Source organism: Halyomorpha halys, unplaced genomic scaffold, assembly GCF_000696795.3.
Source record: "Halyomorpha halys isolate HHAL.00 unplaced genomic scaffold, Hhal_1.1 Scaffold608.1, whole genome shotgun sequence".
In the NCBI taxonomy this organism is placed as follows: domain Eukaryota; kingdom Metazoa; phylum Arthropoda; class Insecta; order Hemiptera; family Pentatomidae; genus Halyomorpha; species Halyomorpha halys.
In genome coordinates, this window is record NW_027109708.1 from 283,565 (window position 1) to 310,207 (window position 26,643).

Genomic DNA, 26,643 nt, shown 5'->3' on the forward strand with positions numbered 1-26,643 from the left:
ATAAAATAAAATAAAATAAAAACATAAAAATCGAAGAGGAGTTATAATTTATAAAGAAGGCGATGTGCTTTTAAAAATTCAAATACTCGTGTAATTTTAGCTTCCTCATCTGTCAGGGTTTCGGATAAATTTGGGGTCAGTCCTATCCTGTGTCCGGACTTGAAGTTTCTATTTCAGTCTTGTGTGAGGATTTCAAGTTAGTCGTGTGTCCAGATTTAGCCTATGGTAGCAGATCTGTTTGACAGGAGTAAGAGCAACATTAATAAAGGATACTGAAAGACATCCATCCTAGAATCTATATGTGTAATACATGTATGGCCTAGCTCATTAGACCTTAGACACAAATCGGTTTTCATTCTTGTTAAAAACCACTTCTATAACGCTTATTGCGTTCATCGGATGGTGCCTTTAAATATTTCTTTTACTTGTTACATCATTTCGCATATGTAAAACTTATAATTATTGATACTAGCTAAATACTCTGTGGGACGTTCTTGAAAACATGACCCTTTGACTTACAAACATGACTCCTTTACAAATGTGGGTACCAATTGACTATATTTGCTTTTTATATCTCTCCTTTTACTATATCCTATCCAGGAGAATTATCCTTGTAAACACAATCCTGAGTGCTGGAAATGAAGTTAAATTTCCGCCAGCGAGTGAACATTCCAGGGGTGGCTCGGCAGTAAAAATGACCTGGAAGGGTCCATAAAGTAGTTCCCCCAAGGGATGACAGTTCCCAGTTGGCTCCAGCCGCTGGAAAGGTACACTTCTTCAGTAGAATTTATTATCAGCTGTGATTAGTGATAATTAATTGCAACCGTTGATTCAAGATATTGATGGTGATTTGTTTTCAACGATAGGCTCAGTTAGTACGTTTTGGGATCACCTAGTAACAAATTTTTGAAAATAAATTTTGTTGAGATAAAGTATACAGTGTCGTATTAAAATATAAATTTTTATAAAAATTTTGAATTAATCCTATCAATATGATAAATTGTCTTTAAAATGATTCTATTTTATTATAAATTACAAATAAAGTATAAACTAAATAGTTAGTCCCATTCGACTTCTTCTTCAAAAAGCATCAGTTTAGTTATTTGTTTCAAAGAAGAAACATGACAGTGTCCCACAAATTCTCGTAATTTTAAGGCATTATAGGATACAAAATTCCACAGCCCCTAAAGCAACTCGTGAAATTATTAAATATGAAGAGGAAGGTGTCCTTGAACAGCGTACTGCGCGGCGTTGGTTTGAAGAATTAGCTGTGGAGATACAACGTTGGAAAGGAAGAAAGGCTCCGGACGATATTAATTGATATGATTAGGTTCTGCAGGAAGCTGTTGAGTCAAATCCATCCACAAGTACTCACGAACTTGCCAGGGAGTGTAGTGTGTCGAAAGATACTGTTAGTCACCATCTACTCTCCATGGGGAAGGTGAAAAAGAGCAGTACTCTGGTCTCTCACGAACTTCCACCTCAGCAATCAGAAATCGTTCCCGTCGAACCAAAAAAAAAGGTTTAAAGATCTTCATGGGTTCGAACTCCTGCCTCTTCCACCATATAGTCCAGACCTCACACCATCGGTTTACTACTTGTTTCAATCGATGGCCCATTTCCTTCAAGGGAAAAAAATTGATAATTTTGCGGAAGTTGAAATTTCGGTCCAAGAGTTCTTTGACCGCCATCCCAAAGAATGGTATCAGCGTGGGATCGAGCAATTGGCTAGCAGATGGCTAAATGACGTTAGATAACAATGGACTAACTTTGAGCATTAATTGTATTTTATATCAAAGAATTAATAATAATATTTATTTAATATAATAATAATTAATTAATTAATTAATTCAAAACACTATCCAATTATAGTCTCAAAACCTTTATTTCTTTTACACGTCCAACGTTTCGGCCAATTCGGCCATCTTCAGGGACAATCTCAATATCACTATGAAAACATATAATTTAACACTTTAAAAACTTCATTCAGGCTATTCTGCCCAGGTCAAAACATTTATATCTAATAAGTCAATTATCCATTAAAAACCATAGTCAAAATTATTTCTCTGCACACACTATTAATACACTTTTATCACTCTGTATAGTGTGTGCAGAGAAATAATTTTGACTATGGTTTTTAATGGATAATTGACTTATTAGATATAAATGTTTTGACCTGGGCAGAATAGCCTGAATGAAGTTTTTAAAGTGTTAAATTATATGTTTTCATAGTGATATTGAGATTGTCCCTGAAGATGGCCGAATTGGCCGAAACGTTGGATGTGTAAAAGAAATAAAGGTTTTGAGACTATAATTGGATAGTGTTTTGAATTATTTATTAAGAAATTACCAAAAAAATTGGTATGGTCTTAAGAAAAAATTTTAAGATTATAAATATATAATAATAATATTTGGTTATACATGTATTGTTTTATTTATTATTTGTTATACATATATATAACAAATTCAAATTTGATACACCTGGAAAAAAAAAATTTTCAAACGAAATTTAAAATAAATGATGACTATGGAAAACAAAATAATCTATATTTAAAAAAAAATTAATTCGTTTTACTCCAATCTCATAGACACATAATCACAATAATCAACACTAAAAATAAATCAATAAAATAAAAGAAATAACGATTAGAGTATGGAAACACAAAAAGTAAATAAATATATAATTTATATAATAGTAAAGGTATTTTTTATATTTATATCAATATTAAAAGTAATATATATATTTTTGGTATAATTATATATTATATTATATATAATATTAAAGGTATAATTGTTAAGAGTATTGAGTCAGGAAGACACTGGTAACGCCATCTCTTAGATTACTGAAGCAACACACCTGCGCTAGCCAACGCCGCTAGATTGGTCTGGTATATAAAGCAGCTGTTTAAAATTCATTTTACATTTCCTTTATACTTCTAATTTAGATTTTTACTTTTTTTTTTTTTTTTGTAGTATCGATAAATTTATTTGGTCCCCTTTTAAACAAGTGTTTCTCCTTTTTTTTTTTAATGTTTCTCCTTTTTATTGATTAAACTACACCAATATCCAGAATTATCATGAATAAATATATTTATCTTTTATGCATATAAATAATTTATCGTATTAATTCAAATCGTGAAGAAGATGGTCAGGGGTGCGGTCACAAGAAAACAAAAATAGTTAACAACAATTTATTTGCCGACGTTTCACCATACTTTGTAGAGCTTCATCAGGGCTAAAATTAATAATAATAATTAATGTTAATAAATAGTTATCAACTATTTTTCTTTTCTTGTGACCACACCCTTGACGATATTCTTCATAATTTTAATATTTATTTTTTTCTCAATAAATACCTTTTATTTAATTTTTTTTTTCGAGAAAAAATTATTGACACTTGATTTTTGTAGAAATATATACTGTAGTTATATACAAATATATGTTTTACCTAGTTATGGTTGAATAACACGTTTTTTCCCGATGGTATTGGTACAAAATGTTATGTTGGTACTGATGTCATTATATTTTTCAAATTTTATAATTTTCAGAAATATTTCTCTGAGTTTTATTGGTATAGATGTGCAAAGTATAAGATTCTACATAAATGAAAATTATCCTCTCAACTTTTATAAATGTTTTCAACTACTGGAGTTCATTTAGTAATTATTAATTTATATTTTTACTAGAACACAGGCCTAGGTCACCCAATCCATACCACCTCCTATCTTCTGTATAATAAATTGAGTATAATTGCTTCAAGATATTCTTAGAAGTTTATTCATATTATTTCATATTTATTCATATCGATAGAAAGTGATGCAGTTTAAAAAAAAAAGTATGAAGTAATTCACGATTTTGATGATTAAATAAAACAAAAACAAAAAAACCGAAAAGTACACCTTGTGAATGTTTAACATTTTTTATTTTTAAATGATAGTCAATTTTTCAAATGTTAAATAAATTATTGATTAAATAAATCAATTTTATATCCAAATCCGTCTCAACACTTTATTTATTCATTTGTCCCACGTTTCGGCCTTTCTAGCCATCTTCCATACAAAAATCCTTCTCACATTAATTTATATTTTCTATTTGCAGGCTATTCTGCCCAGGTCATTTTTTTTATTTAAAGTTCAAACCTCTTTATTTAAATTTTAAACCATTAACATTTATTTTTTTTCTTTCTATAAGATTATTAACAGTATAAAACACCACACCATATATATGACCTGGGCAGAATAGCCTGCAAATAGAAAATATAAATTAATGTGAGAAGGATTTTTGTATGGAAGATGTCCCTGAAGATGGCTAGAAAGGCCGAAACGTTGGACAAATGAATAAATAAAGTGTTGAGACGGATTTGGATATAAAATTGATTTATTTAATAAATATTACCTTGTCTCAAAAAATTTTTGAAATAATATAAATATAAATTATTGATTTTAACCATTTTTTTTATTTTTTTTTAATAATACAACATTGTTCAGTAAACAAATTCTCTATTCTGAAAGCTCCCATATCTTTCAGTGCACTGGGTTCCCAACTTGGTTAAATTGGAATTTTATTAATTTTGCTTTAATAAAATTATTTATTTTACTCTCAATTATTTTAACTATATTATTATTTAAGTATATTTTTAACCAGCTAATCCAATTATTACTTATTTTTAGTGTGGACCGTCGTGGCAAAAGCCCCGAAACGGGAATACACTGGAAGAACGACGCAATACTCGAAGAACGATCCTACTTCAGGATCGGAACAGAACCTCCCACCCTGACCATTGACAACGTCGAAGAACGCGACGAAGCGATATACAGATGCAGAGTGGACTTCAAAACTTCACCAACAAGAAACTACAAAATAAATCTCACCGTTATAGGTATGTTTATTTTAAATTTTATATTATTATTGGTGTATTAAGATCAAACAGATTTTCATAGCTTGTTATTATAGATTCTTTTCATTATTATTAGGAATAAATATAGTGATCGGAAGGTTGAAATATCAGAAGTAATTATTTAATTAAAATATTCACACCATTTTTTGAATCTATGAATAAGAATTAGAGAGTAAAGCATAATAAACTAAATGTATAATTGAAACGGTAGTGGCCCAGAGAGAAATCTATTGTAAATAATTGAATTATTTGAGTTCCGGTAAAAAGCTTGATTCTTCACTGAAGTCCTGAGCGTCTAAGGCAAGTGACCTTTCTCAGCCTCCACTGGCTTATAATTGACGTGGCTGAGAGAGAAGCGCTGGAAACTTTTGGATTCCTGCTTTTAGTTCACAATGAGGAATGTAAATGTTGTACATAAAATGTTATTTTACTTTTGTATTTTATTATCATTCTCTGTATATATAAATACTGTGTGGATGAGTTATCTTAGCTCTAATTACTAATGTCTGATGTATACAACAGAATGTAATGACCAAATTTCAAAAATTATATTACATGTATCTCAAATATACAGGGCGCTTAAGACTCGATTTCACTCATCTTACATACTTCTCTTCGAAATTTTCGGAATTGACGAAACTTGGTGGCCAATTGTCTAAATTTTGTTACTATTTATTGATTTCCTTTTCAACCCCCTAATTTTCTCCAGCGAACATAATTCTTGAATTTTTAGTTGATGAGGATATAATTGCCGATGGATTCATATAGAAAATCAAATTCTGAAGCCTTGTTATATAGGTAAAAATATCAATTCAAAGCTTTGTGTGAGGGAAAAAATTCTAAAAATCAGATTATTCCAGATAAACAAATTTTCATTTAATCAAATTAGCCATGTGTTAAGTATTCTTGTTTTAATTAATCATGTTTGAAAATAAACCCAAACTGTCCGCTTGCTTGTAGTTTGATTTTTTAATTAGCCCCTTTCCGAAGCGCTAAATCGCTATAACATCCTATTAGAAATTATTATTTATTATAACTTATTATTTTCTAAAGGAATATAATTTTTCATAAAATTTAGCCCATTCTTTTGCAAATTCTAGAATGATGTATGCTGGAGAAGTACTGGAGAATGTTAGGGGCCGAATACCAATTCAATTCTTGCGACAGTTCTTTCTACCAATTCTCCTCCTAAATTCGAAAAAATGCGAACTTTTTGTGAGCAATATCAATCTAGTCTTAAATATCTTTTATTTAAAAATTAATGTATATTAATGGATGTGAGTTAAATTCTTGAATGGCAATGAAGAATGGCTGATGCAATAAAAGGCTCAATTTACTTTTTATTCAGTGAGTCTTTTTATGATTTGTAGGACTAGATTACTTTATAAATGTCATTTGTTTTTTATTTATGTAAAATTATAATTATTATTTTAAACTAAAAATTGTCATTAATTATTAAAAATTTTGTATTATTAATTTAAGCTTCGGAAGTGACCTATTTTTTAATAAACGGTCTTGCTATGGAGGTATACAAAAGGATGAAGGTAGAGAAAAAGTGAATAAACAAATAACTATTCAAGATAAAGTGCACAATAAATAACTAATATAAAGAATATTAAAATGGCTTTGAAAAATCCATTGGTCACAATTTAATCGAAAACAAACAACCTTCACTACTATAGGTTCTCTTTTGAAAAAAAAATAAATGAACAAAAAATGACCCCATTTTCTAAAAAAATAGTATTTGTTTGTCTCCTTAAAGTATTTAACTAAGGCGATGGTAAAAATCAAATAAGAGGTACTAAAACCCGAATTGGGATATCGTAAAATAATCCCTGCCCAAGACCCCGAATATTGTCCCATTAATACTAAACATTGGGAATCCACAGGCTCCTTGATTACGAAGCTTATTCCCAATTAAACGGAATTTATCGAGCAGCTTCAGCACTTGGTAGGACCCGTTGGACAGTGGCCATTTTGTGGTTGGTAATGACCTTCTATTTTACGTTTGGTTTCGAAATAGGGAAAACAATAAATGAGTGATTCATCATTCGATTTTTCACTTTCATTCTTTTATTTTCGTACAAAATAATTTCTGAGTTGAAAATCAGAATTTGTTTAACTTTTTTTCTTTTTTTTTTTTTTTATCTTCTTGGTATAATTTAAATTCGTAGAGGAGACGGAAATATAACTCGTCGCTTAGAGCGGTAGTATTAAAAAAAAGTTATGAAATTTTCTTGGTAAATAACCACTAGATAAAGTACGATATGTAGTACAGCATATTGTATTTATATAATATTAATAAATATTATTCTGGATTTTCTTTTCTAGAATATTTTATATTTATTATTTATAATAGTGCATAAATACGGATTTACCCCATATTCATATACTATGTCTCCTAAAATTTCAACAAGTATTGTAATCTTATCAATAATGTCATATTTATACAATAAAAAATCTTATAAACTCTATTTACCTCATGTTTGTCAATTTTATCAAGTTCTATTGTGAAATTTTGTCATTTATATACATATAGTTGAAAAAATGTTTACACCCACATTATTTAAATAGTGTCCTTCACTAGTGGTGCATTCATTCATCCCTGTAGTATTGTATTAGGCATTACCTCTTTGGACACAATAATATACCTATGTGCTGTTTTTTTACCTTCTTATTGATATGTCTAATTTAATACATTTTGCAATTTAAGTTAAAAATTATGTTTTTTACAATTGGACAATTTAATTTCTGAATATATTCCCTAATTTTTTATGTTCATATGGCCAGCCTATTTACTATATCCCCACAATGTGAATTTAAATGTTTTGTGACCGTTTTATAGTTTTTTTGTTGTTAATATTTTTAGTTATATGAATTGCTTCTATAATCCCTCCACTTCTATAATTTTAGTATTTTATGTTATGTCTATTATTGTGGGCTTTTTAAAAGTTATTTTAAGGTTTAACGTTATGCTAGCCTAGGGCTAACCAGTACCCACAAATGTTGTATAGGAAATAACCGATATTTTAATTCTCTGCATGCATTTCCTACTTTTTGAAAGATTAATGTCAGTATTCCGAAATTCAAATTCTTAAACTCACGGCATTGGGAGGAGTGCGGTATTGCTACACCGCTTGCTTTAGTTTCTAAAATAAAGTTTTTCATAAATCAAACTTATTGTCCGAACAACTATAAATCCATTTATATTAGCAAATATCATAAAAACTACTACTCCTACGAAGATAAAGGTCATAAACTACTTTATAGTCTATTAAACTAGCTTTTATTTGAGTGCTAATAGACATCTATACGTCTCATAATTCCTGAGATATAGATTTCTCAAAATGAATTAACTAACTTCTAATTTTTCAGTACATTTTTAAGAAATGTTGCTTTTTAAAATGCTATATCTCGAGAACTATTGGACGTAAATAGCTCTATCAGGGCTAATATTTCAGAAAATATACTCTGCTTTAAATAATGTTCTTTTTGATTTTCTAGTATTGTTGGTAGTTTTTAAGATATAGAGCTCCGAATGAAAAATTAATGGTTTTTAAGATTTTGAAACAGCAGGCATTTTTTATTCCCCCTACCTATACTTGGCAGACTCATCAGTTTTGACTAGTAATTATACATATTTTTCATTAAAGTAATCAAAAATTAGGGTGAGATAACTGCCTTTTTTTCTTGTACTATTACAGAATGCAAACGTATTCACACCTCTGCACCCGGCCGCCTCAAAGCCATCTTCTTTTGCATACAAAAGCCGTCATAGCTTGTATGTCGTTCTGGCATAGTCTATCCGATCTCCAGTACATTTAATCCGCACAATGTAACAGTGATAAGGATAAAAATAATTAACGACACATTATTTTCAAATAAAGATTTATATCAATCATTCTTCCATATTCTGTTTTTCCCTTATTATAAATAAATAGAATATAAACTTCCCATGTACTATCGATGATGATTTAGCTAACAGTTGCTGCATGTTGTGATCCAACAGATTAATTCATCCGTTAACTGACCCCCACATATTCCACGCACTAAATCTTTGTTAACATAAAATTTAGGGTGCAAAGTTTGGAACCGGGTTCATGCACCATGCGGCTACTTATGACTGTTTGCCGCTTTAGCGCACTTTCTCAGCCTCCACTAGCTAATTATCAGTGACACTTGGATGAGAGGGCTGCGCTTGGAATCTCGAAGTCCTGCTCTACCCCTGATGCGTGGAGGATATAGTGGGCTCGGGTGTTTAAATCCTCACGTCTAGATTTTAAATATTGTACATAAAAGTGTAAATGTGATTAGTGCTTTTATTTTATTGTTATATTAGTTAGAGATCTTACTTATTATTAACACACAACTCTCCAACGTTTCGGCCCTCAGGCCATTTTCGAGGAAACAACCTATAAAAATTTTTGTTTTTATATTAGTTACATTATTTCCTTCAAACATACTAATATTTTTGACTATACCTTAAATGTTGGTATCGTTTTCTTTAAAAAAAATTCTGCAGGCTAATATCAATCCTAGGCTGCAAGGGTATATGAATGTAAAAAAATATATATAATAAAAAAACAATAATTATGGGCTTAAGAAATGATAAGTTGTAAGCAAATAAATTAAAATTGAACGTTAATTAAATTGTATAAAATTAAAAAAAAATATTTTTAATGATAAGGTGATAAGAGAGTCCTAACTTGTCGAAGGTAGGTTCTGTTATAAATGATGTTAATAAGAAGAAAAAGAGACAATTATTTATGTAAAAAGGTTTTAGGTTTAAAATATAAAAAGTTTTGTAAGTAAATCATCGTTTCAAAAGCATTTTTTGAAGCTCTTATGATAATATTTCAACATTTAATTTATTTTAAAGAAATGACATGGGCTATTAGCCTGCACTAAAATTTTTAAAGAAAATAACATCAATATTTAAGGTATAATAAAAAATATTAGTATTTTGTGAGGAAATAATGTAATTAATATAAAAACAAAATATTTTATAGGTTGTCTCCTTGAAAATGGCCTGAGAGCCGAAACGTTGGAGAGTTTCTGAAAATAAATGTTGAGAGTATATTTGGATCAAATTTGTGTGTTAATAATAAAATAAACCACTCTCAAACAATCATTATAATAAATCATTAATCTGATTTTATTCATTTTATTTAATCCATATTTCTTCATGTGCATAGTTTGATAATGTTTATTTTATTATATTCATATAAAGATTTTATTTATTTATAAAAAATATTTTTTTTTCATATATTTTTTAATTTTGGTATAAATGATATCATTTATCACCACTACTTATTGCCCAAAGTTGTGTCAGATTGTAATATTTATCAATAAATAAATTTAAAAAATATGACTCTACATTTTTCTCTACTCCAAATGAAGTCTATCCCTAAAATGAAATAAAGAATTTAAAACTTTTAAGAGCAGTATCAAACGATACAATAATTTATTAATATTTCCAGAGGATTAAAACTTACGCTACCTTATTGTTTTATAAGTAATAATTTACAAAGCTATTAAACTCATATTGCCCTTTAGGGATGGGAAACAATACCATTTATGTTAAGGAAATTTTTCTTTAAATTTTTAAAAATAATATATTGGGCGGAATATTTGGAGACTTGAAGGATGAGTCAAATGGAGAATTCTCGGAGTTATTGAATGCCCTATTTCGAAACCTGTAACCAGTAAATGCGAGTGTATTTGAGATGATGGTATAGTGAAGAATATAAATATTTTGGAATGGATAAAGGAAGAATCACTAAAAGAGTAAGGGTAACATCCATGCGATTGACCGACTTGATAGATTTATTTATTGATAGATATTACAATCTGCCACACAGTTGTGGGCAATAGGTAATAGTAATGAATGATCTCATACATACTAAAATAAAAAAAAAATAAATAAAAAAAAATAATAATAAATAAAAAAAAACTCTTAAAATATACAAACAAAAGAATAAACAAGATGAACATAATCAAACTATCTGTATGAAAAATAAATTTAAAAAATAACACAATGATAAAATAATATATACAATATGGGATTGACCGAAACGTCCGGTCTTTAGGATTTGGGTTTTCATAGAAGCAAGGTCTGAAGGTTTTGGTGAGATTTAAACTCCAGATTCGCTAAGCTTTTTATTTATTTTTTAAATTTTATTTACTATTTTAGTAAGGAATGGTAAAAACTGGCTTAACGAACGACAAGGCCATAATCTGTTTAAGCTAATTTAATACCCTTTAGCTTTTTTACTAAGAGTATTTCCATTAAAAGTTTGTGTTATTTCCAGTTAAATTAGGGTGAACGTGCCCTCTCTACCGACATTACGCTTCAGAGTGCGCCTAATTAATTATCTGGAGCAATATAGTGTTTTCATAAATTCTTCCTTTTTTATTTATTTATTTTTTTTTTGGAGGGAGGTGGGGGGTCATATTTTTAAACTACCTTACAACGTTTTTCTCTTCAGTGTGGTAGCCTCTCCCTTTTTAATTCCCATCCTAAGATCAATCGATGGATGGTGATAATTGCATCAATAAATATGAAACATTTTACTCCCAGTTATAGTAATAAATAACTAAGAATTAGTTTTATAGATTATTTCAAAGTCCCCAAACGACCCTTGCGTAAGAATGACAAAAGGGAAGTTGGAAAGTTGAGCGGAGACGACTGTAAGTGGAGTTTGGATCAGTTGGCAGGGCTCTCGTCCACAACTGACTCGACGTCATCACACTTTAACGAGGCAAGTTCCCTTAATTTACAACTGTTAGGGCATTAGGTTACGTAGGCGGCCTAGCACTTAGTAATGGCCGCTGATGGATGGGGTACCAACATTCAATGGCGAACGATCCGTGTTGCTTAATGGCATAGTCATTTCAACTAAATTCTCTTCTTTAAAGCCGGTACTGAAAATCGGTTCGTATGCTGCAGAACCGAAGCAGTAACTATTAATATCCATACATCAGTTTATTCCATAAATTTTCCCTTGTCAACTAGGTGCTAAAAATTGTCTAAATTAGGTGTCTGCTTTGTGGCTAACTATTTATTATTATTAATTTATTAAATGAGGAAATAATAATTATAGATCTACTCATGGGTTGTTGCTACTGCAGGACGGGACAACCTGTATTTTAATAAGCCCGGTTTCCTTCATTCATAAATACTATCCATATATTTCCACTAAGACTCAGCCAAAGCTCTGATGATAAATTTATTTCATTCCTCACAAGGATTTATTTTGGTTTATTTAAGTTTCCTCCCTTTCCTTTTATCAATAAAGTTAACGCACAATGAAAATGATCATAGCGGGAGCTTAAATTTAAGATTTCAAAATATATTATATTAATATTTTAACACATTGGTTGTCGATTAGTTAATTGAAATTAAATTTTTCACATTATAGGGAAACGTAATAGAAAAATTAGATTGAAAATAAACAAAAAAAATTTTTTTTTCAAACAAAAGAAAATCCAAAGCATTGTTATTAAATAAAGAAATCTAAATAGCTATTTCATGGTTTGAGGTAACGAAAAAAAAATATTCATACCATTTTGGGTCATTAAATGTGATTCGTCAGTGATGAGCTCGAATTTTTTTTTTTTTTTCAGACAATGAAATTGCGGTCTAGAACTTGAGATAATTGTTCTGCACACATTAACCTAACATACATTTACTTATTACGGAGCTAAGAGTGTCTAACTAAAATATAATCTTTAAAAACATATCGAAAGAATGATGAGATGGGCTCTAAAAGGTTAAATAAGAACATTAGAGAATTGATAAATCATTTTTTTTATATCAATATCTTTATTGAAATTTACAACTGTATATTACATAATACATTCAGTAAATTTGATCTTAGTTAAAAGGGAGTGATATAGGCGTCTAGAGAAACTACCCATTGGTAGCACTCTAATAACATTTTACATTAGCCCTAGGTCTCGTGGCCATCTTCTTTTCAGGCACCTCGGAGGATTTTCAGGAATGGAAGAGGATGCAAGGTTAGAAACTAGGTGGTTTGAGTGGTTATGGAGTTTATAATGGAAGGAGTGATATCTGGTTCGGGCTAGATCGGTTACATAGGGAATATTAAGGTCTTATGTATGATTTTATTTGTGACAAAGTAAGGAGTATTGACGATTTTACGAACGATTTTGGACTGTAAGGATTGAATACGAGAGGAATTCGAAGGTTTAGTGGAGCCCCAAAGCTGGGGCCAATGTCCAGATTGGCCTTATCACAGTCATGTAAATCAGTCTTTTGTAATGTGTTGGAAGTTTAGACCATTTGTCTAGTAAGTGCTGTAATAGTCGAAATCGACGTGCAGTTTCCTGTCTTTTCAGTCTTGTGTGAGGATTCCAGGTTAATTGTTTGTCCAAATGTAGTCCAAGGTAGCGGATCTGTTCGACAGGGGTAAGAGTAACATCATTAAAATTGTTTGTCCAAATGTAGTCCAAGGTTTACGACGAAGGATAAAGGTCATTTGATGGGATTTGTTGGAATTTATCTTAATCCTCCAATTACGACACCAATCTTCGAGGGCTGTGATATGGGATTGGAGATTTTGGGATACAATTAATGGGTTATTATTAACAGCGAGCACACATGTGTCATGGGCATACGTGGTGAGGATAGTGTTAGGATTGGTTGGGATGTCTGCTGTATTGATTGTGTAGAGAATGGGACCAAGGATACTACCCTGAGGAACACCAGCGGACTGAGAATAGAGGGATGAATAAGAACCATTGTGGTTTCCTTGGAATAATCTATCAATGAGAAAGGAACAAATGATGAGAAAGTATGTAGGAGGTAGGAATTTACGGAGTTTGGCAGTCCCGGGTACCAGACTCGATCAAATGCCTTTTCTACATCGAAAAAGACTCCCGCGCTCCAACCTACTATTTTTTTACTGGTTTATATTTCTTTAAGTATATATAGGCCTGTAAGCATTTGGTTGCACAGTTAAATACCCTGTTATCTGCACTTCTGTGTAATTGTTGCCGGATTGCTTCTTGAATTGGTGTACCGCAGTTCAATTAGGTAAGTTAAAGGATATTGTAATATTATAAATTATTAACTGAGACCAGTTCGTAGTGAAAGTTATGATTTCTTCAATGTTGCTCTGCCTCTATTGATGAGTGGATTTCATTCAGGTGAGCAAGCGATCAAAACTTTCATAAAAAATAAATGATTTAAGAATCTAAAAATCAGCACTATCCCGACTTATTAATCCAAAAAAAAATGAAAAATATAGATAGATAAAATGATTTTTAATATTTTATCTTGTTTGAGGTTATTGAAATTGAACATTGGATTTAAGTACGCTGTATATTATATATGATGAAAGTTACTAGTGAATATCAATCAGGTGTAAAAATATGTAAATAGTTGATGAAAATTTCAGGTGATGGTATATCCAAAACCAGTGCCTCTTTTAACGAAAGTAAAGACCTGAATAACGCCGTGGCCTTTACAGCAATCTTTCTTGCCTCAAAGCACCACTGGAATCTCGTTGATTTCCGGTGTAAGAAGAGCCCAATCTCTTCCGGTTCCATGGTCCCAGTCCTTAAACCCTTTTGTCCCACCATTCCTTCTGTTAATAAGATTGTAACGATTGAAGAACAGCCTCTAAGTGTTGATGATTTGATAACGAATAATTACTCTATCACTGTTCCGGCAGAATATTACTAAATTAGTATTGAATAAATTTTATTGATAATTATATATGAATAAACCTGTTTATTTCATTTAGCAGAACTCCTGTTACTTACTTTTAACAACGTTAAACAATAGTGATTATCAATATATGGTTAATAACCTATTTCTCATCCTATAAATGCACATGTACTGTATATAATAGTTCCTGGCACCAATTTGAGAGATGAGATACTCTACATCAGGAAGTCTCGATAGTGCATGTTCAGTAGGTATGGTAAGCAGGATAGGAGGTGTGACAGGAAGAGTGACGAGTTTTACGGGTATTTGCAGTAAATCCTCGCAGGATGGAAAATTCACTCCGGTCGTTAACTCACAGTCGTGAAGAAGATGGCAAATCCTGCAGATATTCACTGTAGGTTCTTGCTGGATGAACACTCCTCTCCGTAAGGTATTACGATTATGAAGGGGGAAGCCGTAGGAGAGGTATGCCAGTTCGCTAAGGACACAGATGGCCGAGAGGAATTAGCTCCCTGTTGCGCCCCTGTAGGTTCAGTATTAGTAGTATAAGTCACACAGAACTTATAGCTTCGCAAACATTCCCGCTGCAAATCCACTTCCTCATTAGTCTTCCCAGTTTCACCAGACAAACTAAATTAATATTTCCTCGTTTACGATTTTTCTAGTCTCTTATTCCCACATTTCTTAATTTCAATCTTTAAATGTGGAAATTTTACTACATTACTCTTACTCTGATCTTGTTTCTTCCATAGTGAAATCTTGCACCAACTTCATAGGAAATACCTGTTTGATGAAATACCTGTCCAACTGATAAAATTATGCCTCGTGAATGAATTGTTTAATCATAAATATTCAATTTCGTTGAATAGTCCAAATCACTCGATACTCTTAATCTGGTTTCCGATACAGCTTCACACAATCCGCTCTGGTCAAAATTACTACTAACAAACATACCGCTAAGTTAAATGTTCAAACACTCCTAGGATTCTCTAAACGTTGTGAATACCTGGACCATTTGATCGTTCTTACCATCATCCTGTTCCAATAGTTCCATTCGTTGCCTCCAATTATGCTTAGGAAATCAGAAGGCAAGACACTTCCTTTCACCCGTAAATGAACTCCCTGAAGAAGGTATAGTTCTCTTCTTCTGTTAGAGATGAGAAGTCAATAAGGGTGAAGACAACCTGGCTTGGTTCCTTCCACGGTGGTGGAGCCCACTACCTCATGTTCTCTCCACCATCCACCAGGGACATCACAGATTCACAACTTACAGAGGTAACGAGGGTCAATGCCCTTTCCAAAACTTTTCAACTTTCCTCGGAACCCTCTATGTCCTCTTAGGATGAGAGATACTCAGTAGTCTGGACGATGTGGAAAAATTTTCTCAGTGCAGCACCCATCTGGCTCGCCATCCACCAACCATTCCATTCTTCTATGGAATCCTCCCTCTTTTCTTTAAATCTTTCTCTATCGATGGGGGGTCTCGCCGTCCCTCCGAAAGTGTCTCTAGTCTTGGATATAGTTATCCATCCATTCTTCTTTAATATAATGTACTTTTCAGTTTCAATTTCTGTTTTACTAGGATTCATATTTAAAACACAAATTTCCTAAAAATGAACTATAATGTAAAATTTCTAATAAAAAAAAAGTTTATTTCACCACCTCTTGTAAGGGTACATCCAATTGCTCAAGGACAATACTTATGACATGGATACCTGTCAATGGATTTCAAGTACAGCACATCCGAGCACAAATGAAGAACTGAAATATTTTAAATATTTTTGTGTTGAAGCTGTAAATTTATGACATCAACTTTACAGAAAAAAACTCATAATAGACTTTTGATATTTTTGAGAGAAAAACACTTTATTAAAAAATGTTGTGCTGGCCAACTCCATTCGATTGCCTCATACACAGCATACTTATGACTTGTGAATCACAATTTTTTTAATCCGATTAATATAAACATTTACAGCATAATATTTTGTAAATTGTCACATCATACAATTATAACGTAGAAAGTAAAAGTTATTTTGTGTTCGTTTCAGTTTTATCCTAGGTTTATTATGTCAATTAACATTATTATTCATCCCAAAAAAAGTTCATGTTTATATTATTCATTATAGATAAGCATAATACGTTTAGATTTATTCCCTAAAAACAATAACAAATAAGATGAACTGAACTGAATGTATAAGAAGGGTTGTTTCACTACACAAGTTGTTTGTTATAGTCACTCTAACCTCAATTTTCTTCTTTATTTTGTGTGATAAAATGGTGATCAATAATCAACGATTTTAAAAGATTATAATCAAATCTAATTTTAATCCGTCTCACGTAAAAATTGACGAATTTATTTTTTTTTTATTTATTATAAATCAGCTTATAAAAACAGAGACTGTGATAATTATAGGTGCACCTAGGAATAAATTCATGGGAAATTCACAAAGTGGATGGGATTGAACAGGTAGTTAAACACGATGGGATGGAGGTGATTATTGGTGGGATAAATTCCTGATTGGTCGACGGCTGCACCGCCTGCACCGGATGTTGGCAACACTGATTTAGAATGGCCCAACCGCAGGCAGCAATTTGTGAAGAAATCCCACTTTATAGTCATGGTGGAGCTGGCCAGTGCCATGTTGTACGGTAGCATCTTCACCGCAACCTACACATGTGGGAGGCGGCTTCATTACGCCTACCATCCCCAAGGGAATTTTATCGTTAATTATCTCTTTCGGGTCTTAAATAAAGGAAAGCCTTTACAAAATTATATCTATGGCAGACTATCAAATATATTCCTAGTTTGTTTCATTAAAATATCTTTGTTTTCTAGAATTGACGGATGATTTATCACTATGATTATTTTTGAGGTGTAGATAGTTGACCGTAGATTACTGATTGGAGAAGATGAGGGCGGTCAGCAAAGAAACAACATAAATAAACAAAAAAAAATTATTTATGCTGACGTTTCGACCTGATTTTCAGGTCTTCATCAGGGCTATAAAAACAAAAAGACAACTATCATTTAGAGAGAAAAAAAAATTATATGATTATGATGATGATTATTTTTGTATAGGTGACTTGTCAGTTGGAGAGCTGAGGTTCATATATCATGCCTGAATAGAAAATGAATGTCTGTGCTAAATCTTTTTTTTTTTTTAAGACGACACGTAACACTGAAATAATGAGTTTTTGACATTTTTCAGAGGATAAAGTAGGTTGCTGGAAAACAGTGCTGATCTCACAGTCTCTCAGGAATTAATTGTAAAAATTTCGGGACTTGTTTCAAGTCGTTCATGGAATGTTACGGGATTCTTTATTAATGACCTAAGAATAAATGAATGAAATGTGTTTATTTGTAAAAAAAAAAAATGGATCTATTTAAATAATTAAGAACGCATAGACAGTAGAAAAAATATTCATCTGTTCATAACTCGTGTGTAATTTTAACTAAAACACATAAATAATAAAGATAATGCATATAACAAGTCAATAATTTAAAACAGAAATATGGTATTTATTTTAAAAGAAAGCCCTTAGATATGAACCAACTGAGCCCTTTCCAGTGTAGTCCGTTGTACTTAGTTGAAGAGCTCTCCAATTAGAAACTTTTAATAAACTCAGTTATTGTTCTGGAGAGCAGATCCGCTGCCCAAAACATTTTATTCTAACTTTCCAACAACTGAATGGTATCTTCCTTATCAGTGACCTATTAGGTGAAAACAATTCAATTGATAATTTTGAGTATTGGATTAGTAATTTAATTTTTTTAATAGAAAAATTACTAATTATTTCCGTGATATAATATATTTAGTTTAGGACTAGCGCTATCAACAGATGCTTGATTTACGTTCGTTATATTTTTTTTTCATCTATTCAAGTATCATCAGTATCTATATGTAATATTTACAATTAAATTGATTTGTGATTATTTTTAATCCATGTTTGCATATTTCATTCTTACCGTATTGTCAAATATATGGTATGAAAACATGTATGTGTATATTTTGGATTTATGAGTTTTAATTTTTTTTTTTTTTTTTATCTAATTTTATCCATGAAATAATTTAAAATATAAATTACCCTAGCTTGAACCTGAATGAGGGATGGAGACTACAACGGTGTCCTCTTAGAGTGGAAATACTCCTGAGGGAGATAAAGGCACTTGTTTATTCAACAGTTTTTATCTCTTCTCCTCCTTAGCCTAGGCATTTTTATTTAAACCATTTCGAGGCTGTTGTATCTTTTTTTTAGACAACTTTTTCTCGGCAGAGCTTTCCCGTAATTTTATTTTTATTTTCTCCGCAGCTACCTCTTATTGCCTCAATTTCATGAAAAATCAAAAATGATTCACTGAACAATTTTTAAAGGTGTTATTAGTACGCATATCCTTACCATTACAATTACAATTTTTATATATATATATATATATATATACACACATATACATATACATATATGCATATTTTATGGTAATTTATTCATAATTAAATTCTATTCTGAAAAATGCGTCCGTAAGATTTTTATAAGAACATCGTGTACCTAGAGTTTCAGTCTGACATATCAAAAATATTACCACTCTTTGGCTATATTTTTGCTTATTTAATTCTCTTTTTTTTTATCACGTTTTTTGCCAATACTTTGGTATTAAACTTGTCACTTGATCTTCATTTAATGGATTTGATCACTATCATCTTTTTCCTAAATAATTAAGTGCTACTTTCCTATACAGTGAGAATCGACCTAAATCAAAAGGTGGACTGGCGAAGTCTTTTGAATCTTCCGATAGATCCCTGACCATTTTGGTTTGTTTGCAAAAGAGGAGACGGATAAACTCAAGACAGAGATACTGTAACCCATAGCCATCTTTGTCATTTTTTGCTAAGTGTTTCATAAAAACTAGCTCGGCTGCTTCAAAATTCACCTTAACAAAAGCAAAGCTGTTGGAAGAAATATCAGAAATTTCTCAAGCAGTACTCAACTATGAAACTTAAGAGGAGAATAGGTGTGACAGGTTTCTGCCTGGTACCCGGCTACGATTATCTCCAAATTTATATGCACAGAAAAAGATATAAAATCAAAGAATCATTTTAGAAGATTTTCTATAAAATTTCCATATAATATAAAATATTTTCCGTAAAAACGATTGTTCTAGGCCGGCCAACGGGGCTCGAATGGTAGTGTAGATGCCTCAATTACTATGACAGATTCTTAATGAAAATTGAATCTCGAAACTATTTTCTTCGTTTGCTTGATTTTCCGTACCGTTTGCTCACAATCTGACAAAAACCTTTATAAAAAAATGGATGCAGTTCTTGCCACTTTTTGCACTTCTTGGTTTTTTGGGTGAAAATTATTATAAAAATTCTACAAAGTTAGGCGCGCTGAAGAAGAACTGGAGGAGGTTAAAACAATAATGTGTCCCAAAGATAGTGCAGAGCCTTTATAATCCAGAAATCAATTCAGAATTCAAAGAATTGGTTAGGCTAAGAGGGTGAACATGTATAGTGAGATACCCTGGACAGAAATATAGTTATAAAGTACCCTTAGAGTTTTGATACTTCACTAAAAACTTCTTTGTTCACTTGTTTTAATTATAAAGACTATGTGTTGTTTTATGGGGAGTGCGGTGGCAGTAAGACACTATGCTACTTTCGCCTAGGACCTGGGTTCGAATCCAGTTGTAGTAGATACTTATTTTCTGGGGTCCACCCAGTCTCTTAAAGTGGGTACCCATAATTGGGGAGAAATCTGGTGGTTGAGCGTGATCTTGAAAAAATCGACTCCTTGTATAACACTTGTATAACTTTTCAGAAAAAGAACTGAACCCTTTATGGATCGTAGCGGTTTACATTATATTATTATTATGTGTCGTTATACGATAAAAGACCAATTAATAATTATTGCCAGGAATTATACTGCAATCAGCTAATTTCGAAAATATTGATTTGTGTTAAAAAAAATTCTTCTTAAGGAGGAAGTGAAAAGGTGTTTCAAAGCAACAGTTAAACCAGTAGTTTTGCAAAATTAATTTTTGTACTAATTTACATCTTTCATATTTGTGTTAATAAAGTAATACACTTACTTACCATTTCACTTGTCATTATTCTTCCTTTTTTATTTTTTACGTTTAGAAATTATGGTGTACGTAAAAAAATTGTTTGAATTCAATAATTACATCATGTTGTACGAGTTTAAAATAATACACTGTATCTTTTTCTATTAATTTATAACGTCGCAAAAAGAAAATTGGCAGTAGCTAATAAACAATAGTATACAATAACAAATAATAGTATTCTTTGGAATAACTTTATAAAATTTTATACCTATGGTATGTACACTCAATGACCTTTATATTCAATGTCTGATGTTTATTTCGAATCAGGCACAGAAGTCAATTAAATACTAATACGCCAATACTGCAGATCATCTTGGAGTTACGTTATACCTATATTTTAGTCGAAAGTAGCGAATTTCCTCGCCCTTTACAAGATGGGTAGAGGAACCGCTGTGTGCCGGCAGTTGAGGTAAGGGTTGCCTCCTGTTTAGTATTCGCCCAACATGGCCTACGTCATTATTATAGAGCAATATCTAACACATAAGGGACTGGATGACAAACGCCCCATATTGCCAGCAGCATAACTGATGCACCCTCCGATTTCCATCACCTCCATCGTACGCCTAAATGGTTCACCTTTCCAACTGACCGTATCTCCAACGGAATCTTAAAGATAGGTTTCTGATAACGAAGAATCAATAAAAACGAAAACGGTAAAAAAAAATTTATCTCCGAAAATCGAGTCCTGGAAATAAATGCTGGACAGATAAAAGATCGCCAGGTTTACAGATGCTACACAATTTTAACGAATATAACATTTTGCAATCAATAATAACCAAAAATCTGTGTTAACTGTAACTAAAGTGTATCTTAAGGGAGGTCCTAAGAAATAAATTCATTCCGGGCGCAAATGGTACAATGGTACGGTACTGATTTCGATTGAAGGTTCCATACAAAACTGTATCAATGAAGTTCCTTCTTAAATTAGCTGGAAAAAAATTAAAAGCTTGAGTCGGGAATAAGAACGTTTGGGAGGTTATCAAAATTCACTTGAAAACATTGTTGAAAAAGTTAGTTTTGACATTAAATGAAAAATCTATCTTTATTCAGGAATACTTGTTCCCCTAGAAACAACAATGTGGGTAATTTGAGAAGCATTTGTTTGGCTACATTATGTGAAGTTAAACATAATTAAATATCATAATAATTACATAAATAAAATAAAACCATGAGATTAAAACAATAAAATAAGAAGCATGTTTATACAAGCTTAGAGGGATATTTATTATACAGAAAATTGATAATCGACAGATAAGAGGTTCATCATCATATTTACCGGATTTTGGCCTTGACCATCGTAATTCGTTCGGGATTGAAGCACAGAAGTAATGAAATCATCAGAAATTATGTGAAGGAAATAGAAGTGATCAGGGTTAAATGGAGTTTGAGGAGTAGATACTAAGGAGAACTGAGTGAAGGTGCCTGAAGTTCATTCGGAAGAGAAACTTCGGAATTTCCTTAAGATTTCCTCTTAGTTTTAGAATTTGGAGCTCGGTAAAGGATACTGTGAAAGTTTATTGTCTTAGCGCAGCGTAAGGAGGACTGGTTGCGGCTTCTAAGGAACTTGAAGGTGAAATAATCATCCGGAATTCGGGTATGCCTGAAACGTCTTCTGCCACCATCTCTTCTTTTCACCGGTTCTCAAATTTCAGTAATTTTTCTGGTAGCTGGGGAACATCAGAAGGTAATGGATTTAAGTGATGTAATGTGATGTGATGTAATTTGATTAAGAAAAGGTTAGGAGCTTAGATGAGAGACATTCCACCATCCCATCAATTGAATGAGAGGAATAGATGGTTTTCTATGGAACAGGGTAATGAATTGAAAAACTAATTCTAAAACGCCTTTACTCCACTATCCAGCAATGTCTTCGTGTGGTGGACATTGTCTTGTCTTCATTAGAGTGCAGAATGAAACGCGGGAGTCTATCTCTATGTAGAACAGACTTTTGGTTGAGTTTGGTAACCGGAACTACTTTACAAACTTCGTGAATTCCTACCCCTACAGACTATCTCACTGATAGGTTATTCAAAGTAAACCACAAAAGTTTACTTCCCTCTTCTCACAGTCCGCTGTTATTCCTAAAGGCAGCCTCCTTGGTCCCATCCTCTACATAGGTTTTACAGCTGACATCCCAACTCATTCTTATATTATCATCACCACGTATACCGATGACACATATGTGATCTCAATTTATAATAACCCGGTTAATTGCATCTCTAAGTCTCTAATTCCATATAACAACATTTGAAGAATGGTGTCAAAACTGGAGGATTTAAAATAACCCCAACTAATCCCATCAAATCACCTGTACCTTATGTCATTAACCAACGAATTGGCATGGAGTATCCTTTAATAATATTCCACTTATCGTTATCGAATAGATCCGTTACCTAGGACTGAATCTGGACAAACGACTAACTAGGAATCCTCATAGAAGACTGTTAATGCAAGAAACTCCTCGTCAATTCGAACTGTTCCACTTACTAGACAAACGATCCAAGCCTCCACTTCATTATCAAAGACTGATCTACATGGCTATAATAAGGTTAATCTCGACATTCGGAATTGAACTTTAGGGCTCCCCTAAACCATCGGATTCCTCTCAAATCCAATCCTTAAACTTCAAAATCTTTCGTAAAATCCTCAATGCTCCATTTTTGGTCACAATAAACTCATCCATGGAGACCTTAATGTTTCATATGTAGCCGATCTAGCCCGAACCAGATATCAACACTTCCATTCTTAACTCCTTAAACACTCAAATCCACTAGTTTCTAACCTTAGGTCCTCATCTATTCCTGCTAATCCTCTGTGGCATCTGAAAAAAGATGGACTCGAAACCTAAAGTAGAAATGTTATATGAGTGCTACCGCTTAGTTTATCTAAAAATACAACACTGTTATTATAGCTTATCACATGTATTTATTGTATTTTTAGCTAAAATAAAGTTGTAAATTTCAAAAATTAAAGAAAAAAGTTTATAGCTAAGAAAGTTGGAGCGTCAACTGTCTCGTGACTGCAGAGGCACCGGTTTCGAATCAGGCCTGGGGGTTGACTTTTATTTCTATGGCGGTCCCACAAAATGAAAACTTGACCCCCACTATGGTTACAATAGGTTGGTTACCTCTAGATAACTCCTCTATAGGTCCAAAATGACCATGAATGAAGGTGACCTGATGATTGTAAAGGTAATTTTGTAAAGGTAATATGGTATATTTTCATCATACCATTAATTTAATTTTTTTTTAATTTCAGCATATATCACATCAAATTTTAATGGTTTTTATTATTCTTATGTTACAGTTCCACCTCAGCGGCCAAAAATATTTGATGAAGGTGGGCGGGAGTTAACGTCTGTTGCAGGTCCCTATGAAGAAGGTTCAGAAATGAAACTTACTTGTGTTGTATCAGGAGGTAATATTGCTATATTATGCATTCATTATATGTAATTAAACAGTTACCTCAGTTAGAATTATAAACATTGCCAATCACTAATATATTTTAACATTATGGTACCTATCTCTTATTTCATTCAACATTTGTGGGCCTTAAACCTAATTGGTATTTATACAAAAATTAAATTTAAATTTTATTTACTTCTTTAAGAGGTATGTACCCACAGTATGCTGTCAAAAGAAAATATAAAAATAGGATCTGGCAAAATTTTGGAAATATACAAAAACTTTTTTCCTAAAAGAAAACACCCAGTGGAAAAAATGCTACTAGAACAATGGTTCTTCTGTAGAATTGTTAAAGTTGCTAGTGGCATTATCATATTTTTGCTAAGAAAAAGAATACCCAACATAGTTTACAAACAATATACATAAATAAACAAGGAAGATTATAATCAACAACTGTTTGTAGAGGATAATACTAAGAACCAAAATTATTTACAATTATAAATCTAGATAAATGAGTTCTAAAAAATAAAAAATCTAGTTTTTATTATCTGATTCTATAGTTTTTTAATAACATATTTAACATAGTATTTTGATTATGCTGCAAATATTTATTCTTTTCACTTAAATCTCAAAAACTATTATATGATATATTAAGTTTTTTTTTCTCTCTTTTAATTACTAAACTTTTTTATTTCAACTTTGAAATAAACTACTAAACTATGTATAATCACTATTGCAGGGCGCCCTGAACCTTGGGTGAGGTGGTGGAGAGATGAAACATTAGTAGATTCTTCAGATACCATTGCAGGATATCCCAATGTGAAGAAAAATCAACTTGTAATAAGCAGATTATCACGAGAACACTTAAATTCTGTTTTCACCTGTCAAGCATCTAATAATAATATTAGTCAGCCAGTTTCAACAAGTCTTACAGTTGAAATTCATTGTAAGTTTTTAAGTATGCCAGTTTAATATACGTTCTAATTTTCCATGTTTAACCTATATTTTTTTTATCACAATCTTCATTTGATGACAGAATGTTTAATGATTTCTCCTATCTGAACTAATTTCTCTAAAATTCTCATTTCTCTTTTATATTATTCTACACTTACTAGAGATTCAAAAAATAGGTTTGTATCAAATAATCATTATCTTTACTTCTGAGAAATGTTAACTAAAGTATGAATAGTTATGCCAAACTTTTAATCCGTTTCAAAATTCTGTAAAATGCATAAAAACGCTAACTAGTGACATTTTGCCACTATTATTTTATCATCAAGACCTCTTAAAATCATTTAAAAAATTATGTGTACATATGATATTTTAATTGCTGTCCTCAAATCACAGCCATGGTAAATAAAGGGATCAAAAATGAAAACACAAAAATTCACTTTTTCACAATTCATGAAAAATTTATTTGAAATTATGAAGAAAACTTATAAGTGTGAAAAAAAAACAACATATTTTTACTTATCCTAAAAATTTTAATTAATTGGGATAAATAGGTAGTCCTACACCAATTCTGGGATAATAAAATTTGTAAGTTGTTCAATGAATAACCTTATATTTTGCATAACTAGTGTTAACTCGAAAAAAAAATTAATGTTTCCAATTAATAATAAATATTAATATTGCCAGTAAAAAATTGAAATAATACTTCTAAGTAATACAATGTAACAAAAATATATGTATATAATATGTTAAGCTTTTATTTATTTAGACAAGTAAATGTAGTTCAGTGCATTTTTACTGTAATTTACAACTAAAATAAGACTTAATTTTTGCAGTTAAACCAATGAATGTCTCAATTATCACAGAAATGCAACCAATGTCAGCAAACAGGAAGTATAAAATTGTTTGTGTTAGCATTGGTTCCAGACCTCCAGCTAAAATTTCTTGGTGGCGTGATAATGAACTACTTACTTCTGTATCTGAAAAGGTAAATGAATAATTTTATATTGTATTTATTTAATTATTAAATAAAACTCAAATCAATTTCTATGTATCTAAAGTGAAAAATACAACCTACACATTATTCTGGTTTTCTATGAGAAGGCATTTGGTATAAATTATTCTGATAGATATCATCCTGCTCAGTAGTCGTAACTTATGGATTATCTTACAAAATATCATTCCTTTACAGGCCCAGCTTTCCTAGAATGCAGTATCTTCCAATAGTCATTTTTCAGATTCGAAAATCACTGAGATCAGAAAAAACATTTCTTTAGTTTAAATTTGTTGTTTTATCATTTTCTTAGTTTTAATGCAGTGTATTTGGTTCTAAAAAAAGGTTAACTCATTATAAATGCAGTAACTTGTGACTTTTTGGGTTGGTAAGATACTACATTCTTCTTAAGTACGACAGAATTTATATATATATACTGATTCTCAAATTAAATATCAATGTATAGATGGAAAATGAAATCCAGTAAGGAAGGGTTTCTGTCGTACTTAAGAAGAATGTAGTATCTTACCAACCCAAAAAATCACAAGTTACTGCATCTATAATCAGTTAACCTTTATAAAT

General features: G+C 31.5%; 1 protein-coding gene and 1 long non-coding RNA gene across 5 annotated transcripts in view; one reads left to right on the forward strand and one right to left on the reverse strand.

Moving 5' to 3' along the window:
* LOC106684732 (nephrin) overlaps window positions 1-26,643 on the forward strand; it is a gene marked incomplete at its 5' end in the record, with an annotated part of 247,174 nt that overhangs the window by 202,974 nt on the left and 17,557 nt on the right. For both annotated transcript variants that reach the window (XM_067047893.1, XM_067047894.1), the window contains 4 exon segments: window positions 4,671-4,879; window positions 24,019-24,129; window positions 24,856-25,062; window positions 25,904-26,055. In XM_067047893.1, the coding sequence (XP_066903994.1) occupies window positions 4,671-4,879; window positions 24,019-24,129; window positions 24,856-25,062; window positions 25,904-26,055 (679 nt within the window).
* LOC136795879 (uncharacterized) overlaps window positions 25,920-26,643 on the reverse strand; it is a 44,241-nt gene continuing 43,517 nt past the window's right edge. For all 3 annotated transcript variants that reach the window (XR_010843582.1, XR_010843580.1, XR_010843581.1), the window contains exons 2-3: window positions 26,146-26,317; window positions 25,920-26,047 (exon numbers count right to left, since the gene is read on the reverse strand). This is a non-coding gene — a long non-coding RNA (uncharacterized lncRNA). The remainder of the gene's footprint in view (window positions 26,048-26,145; window positions 26,318-26,643) is intronic.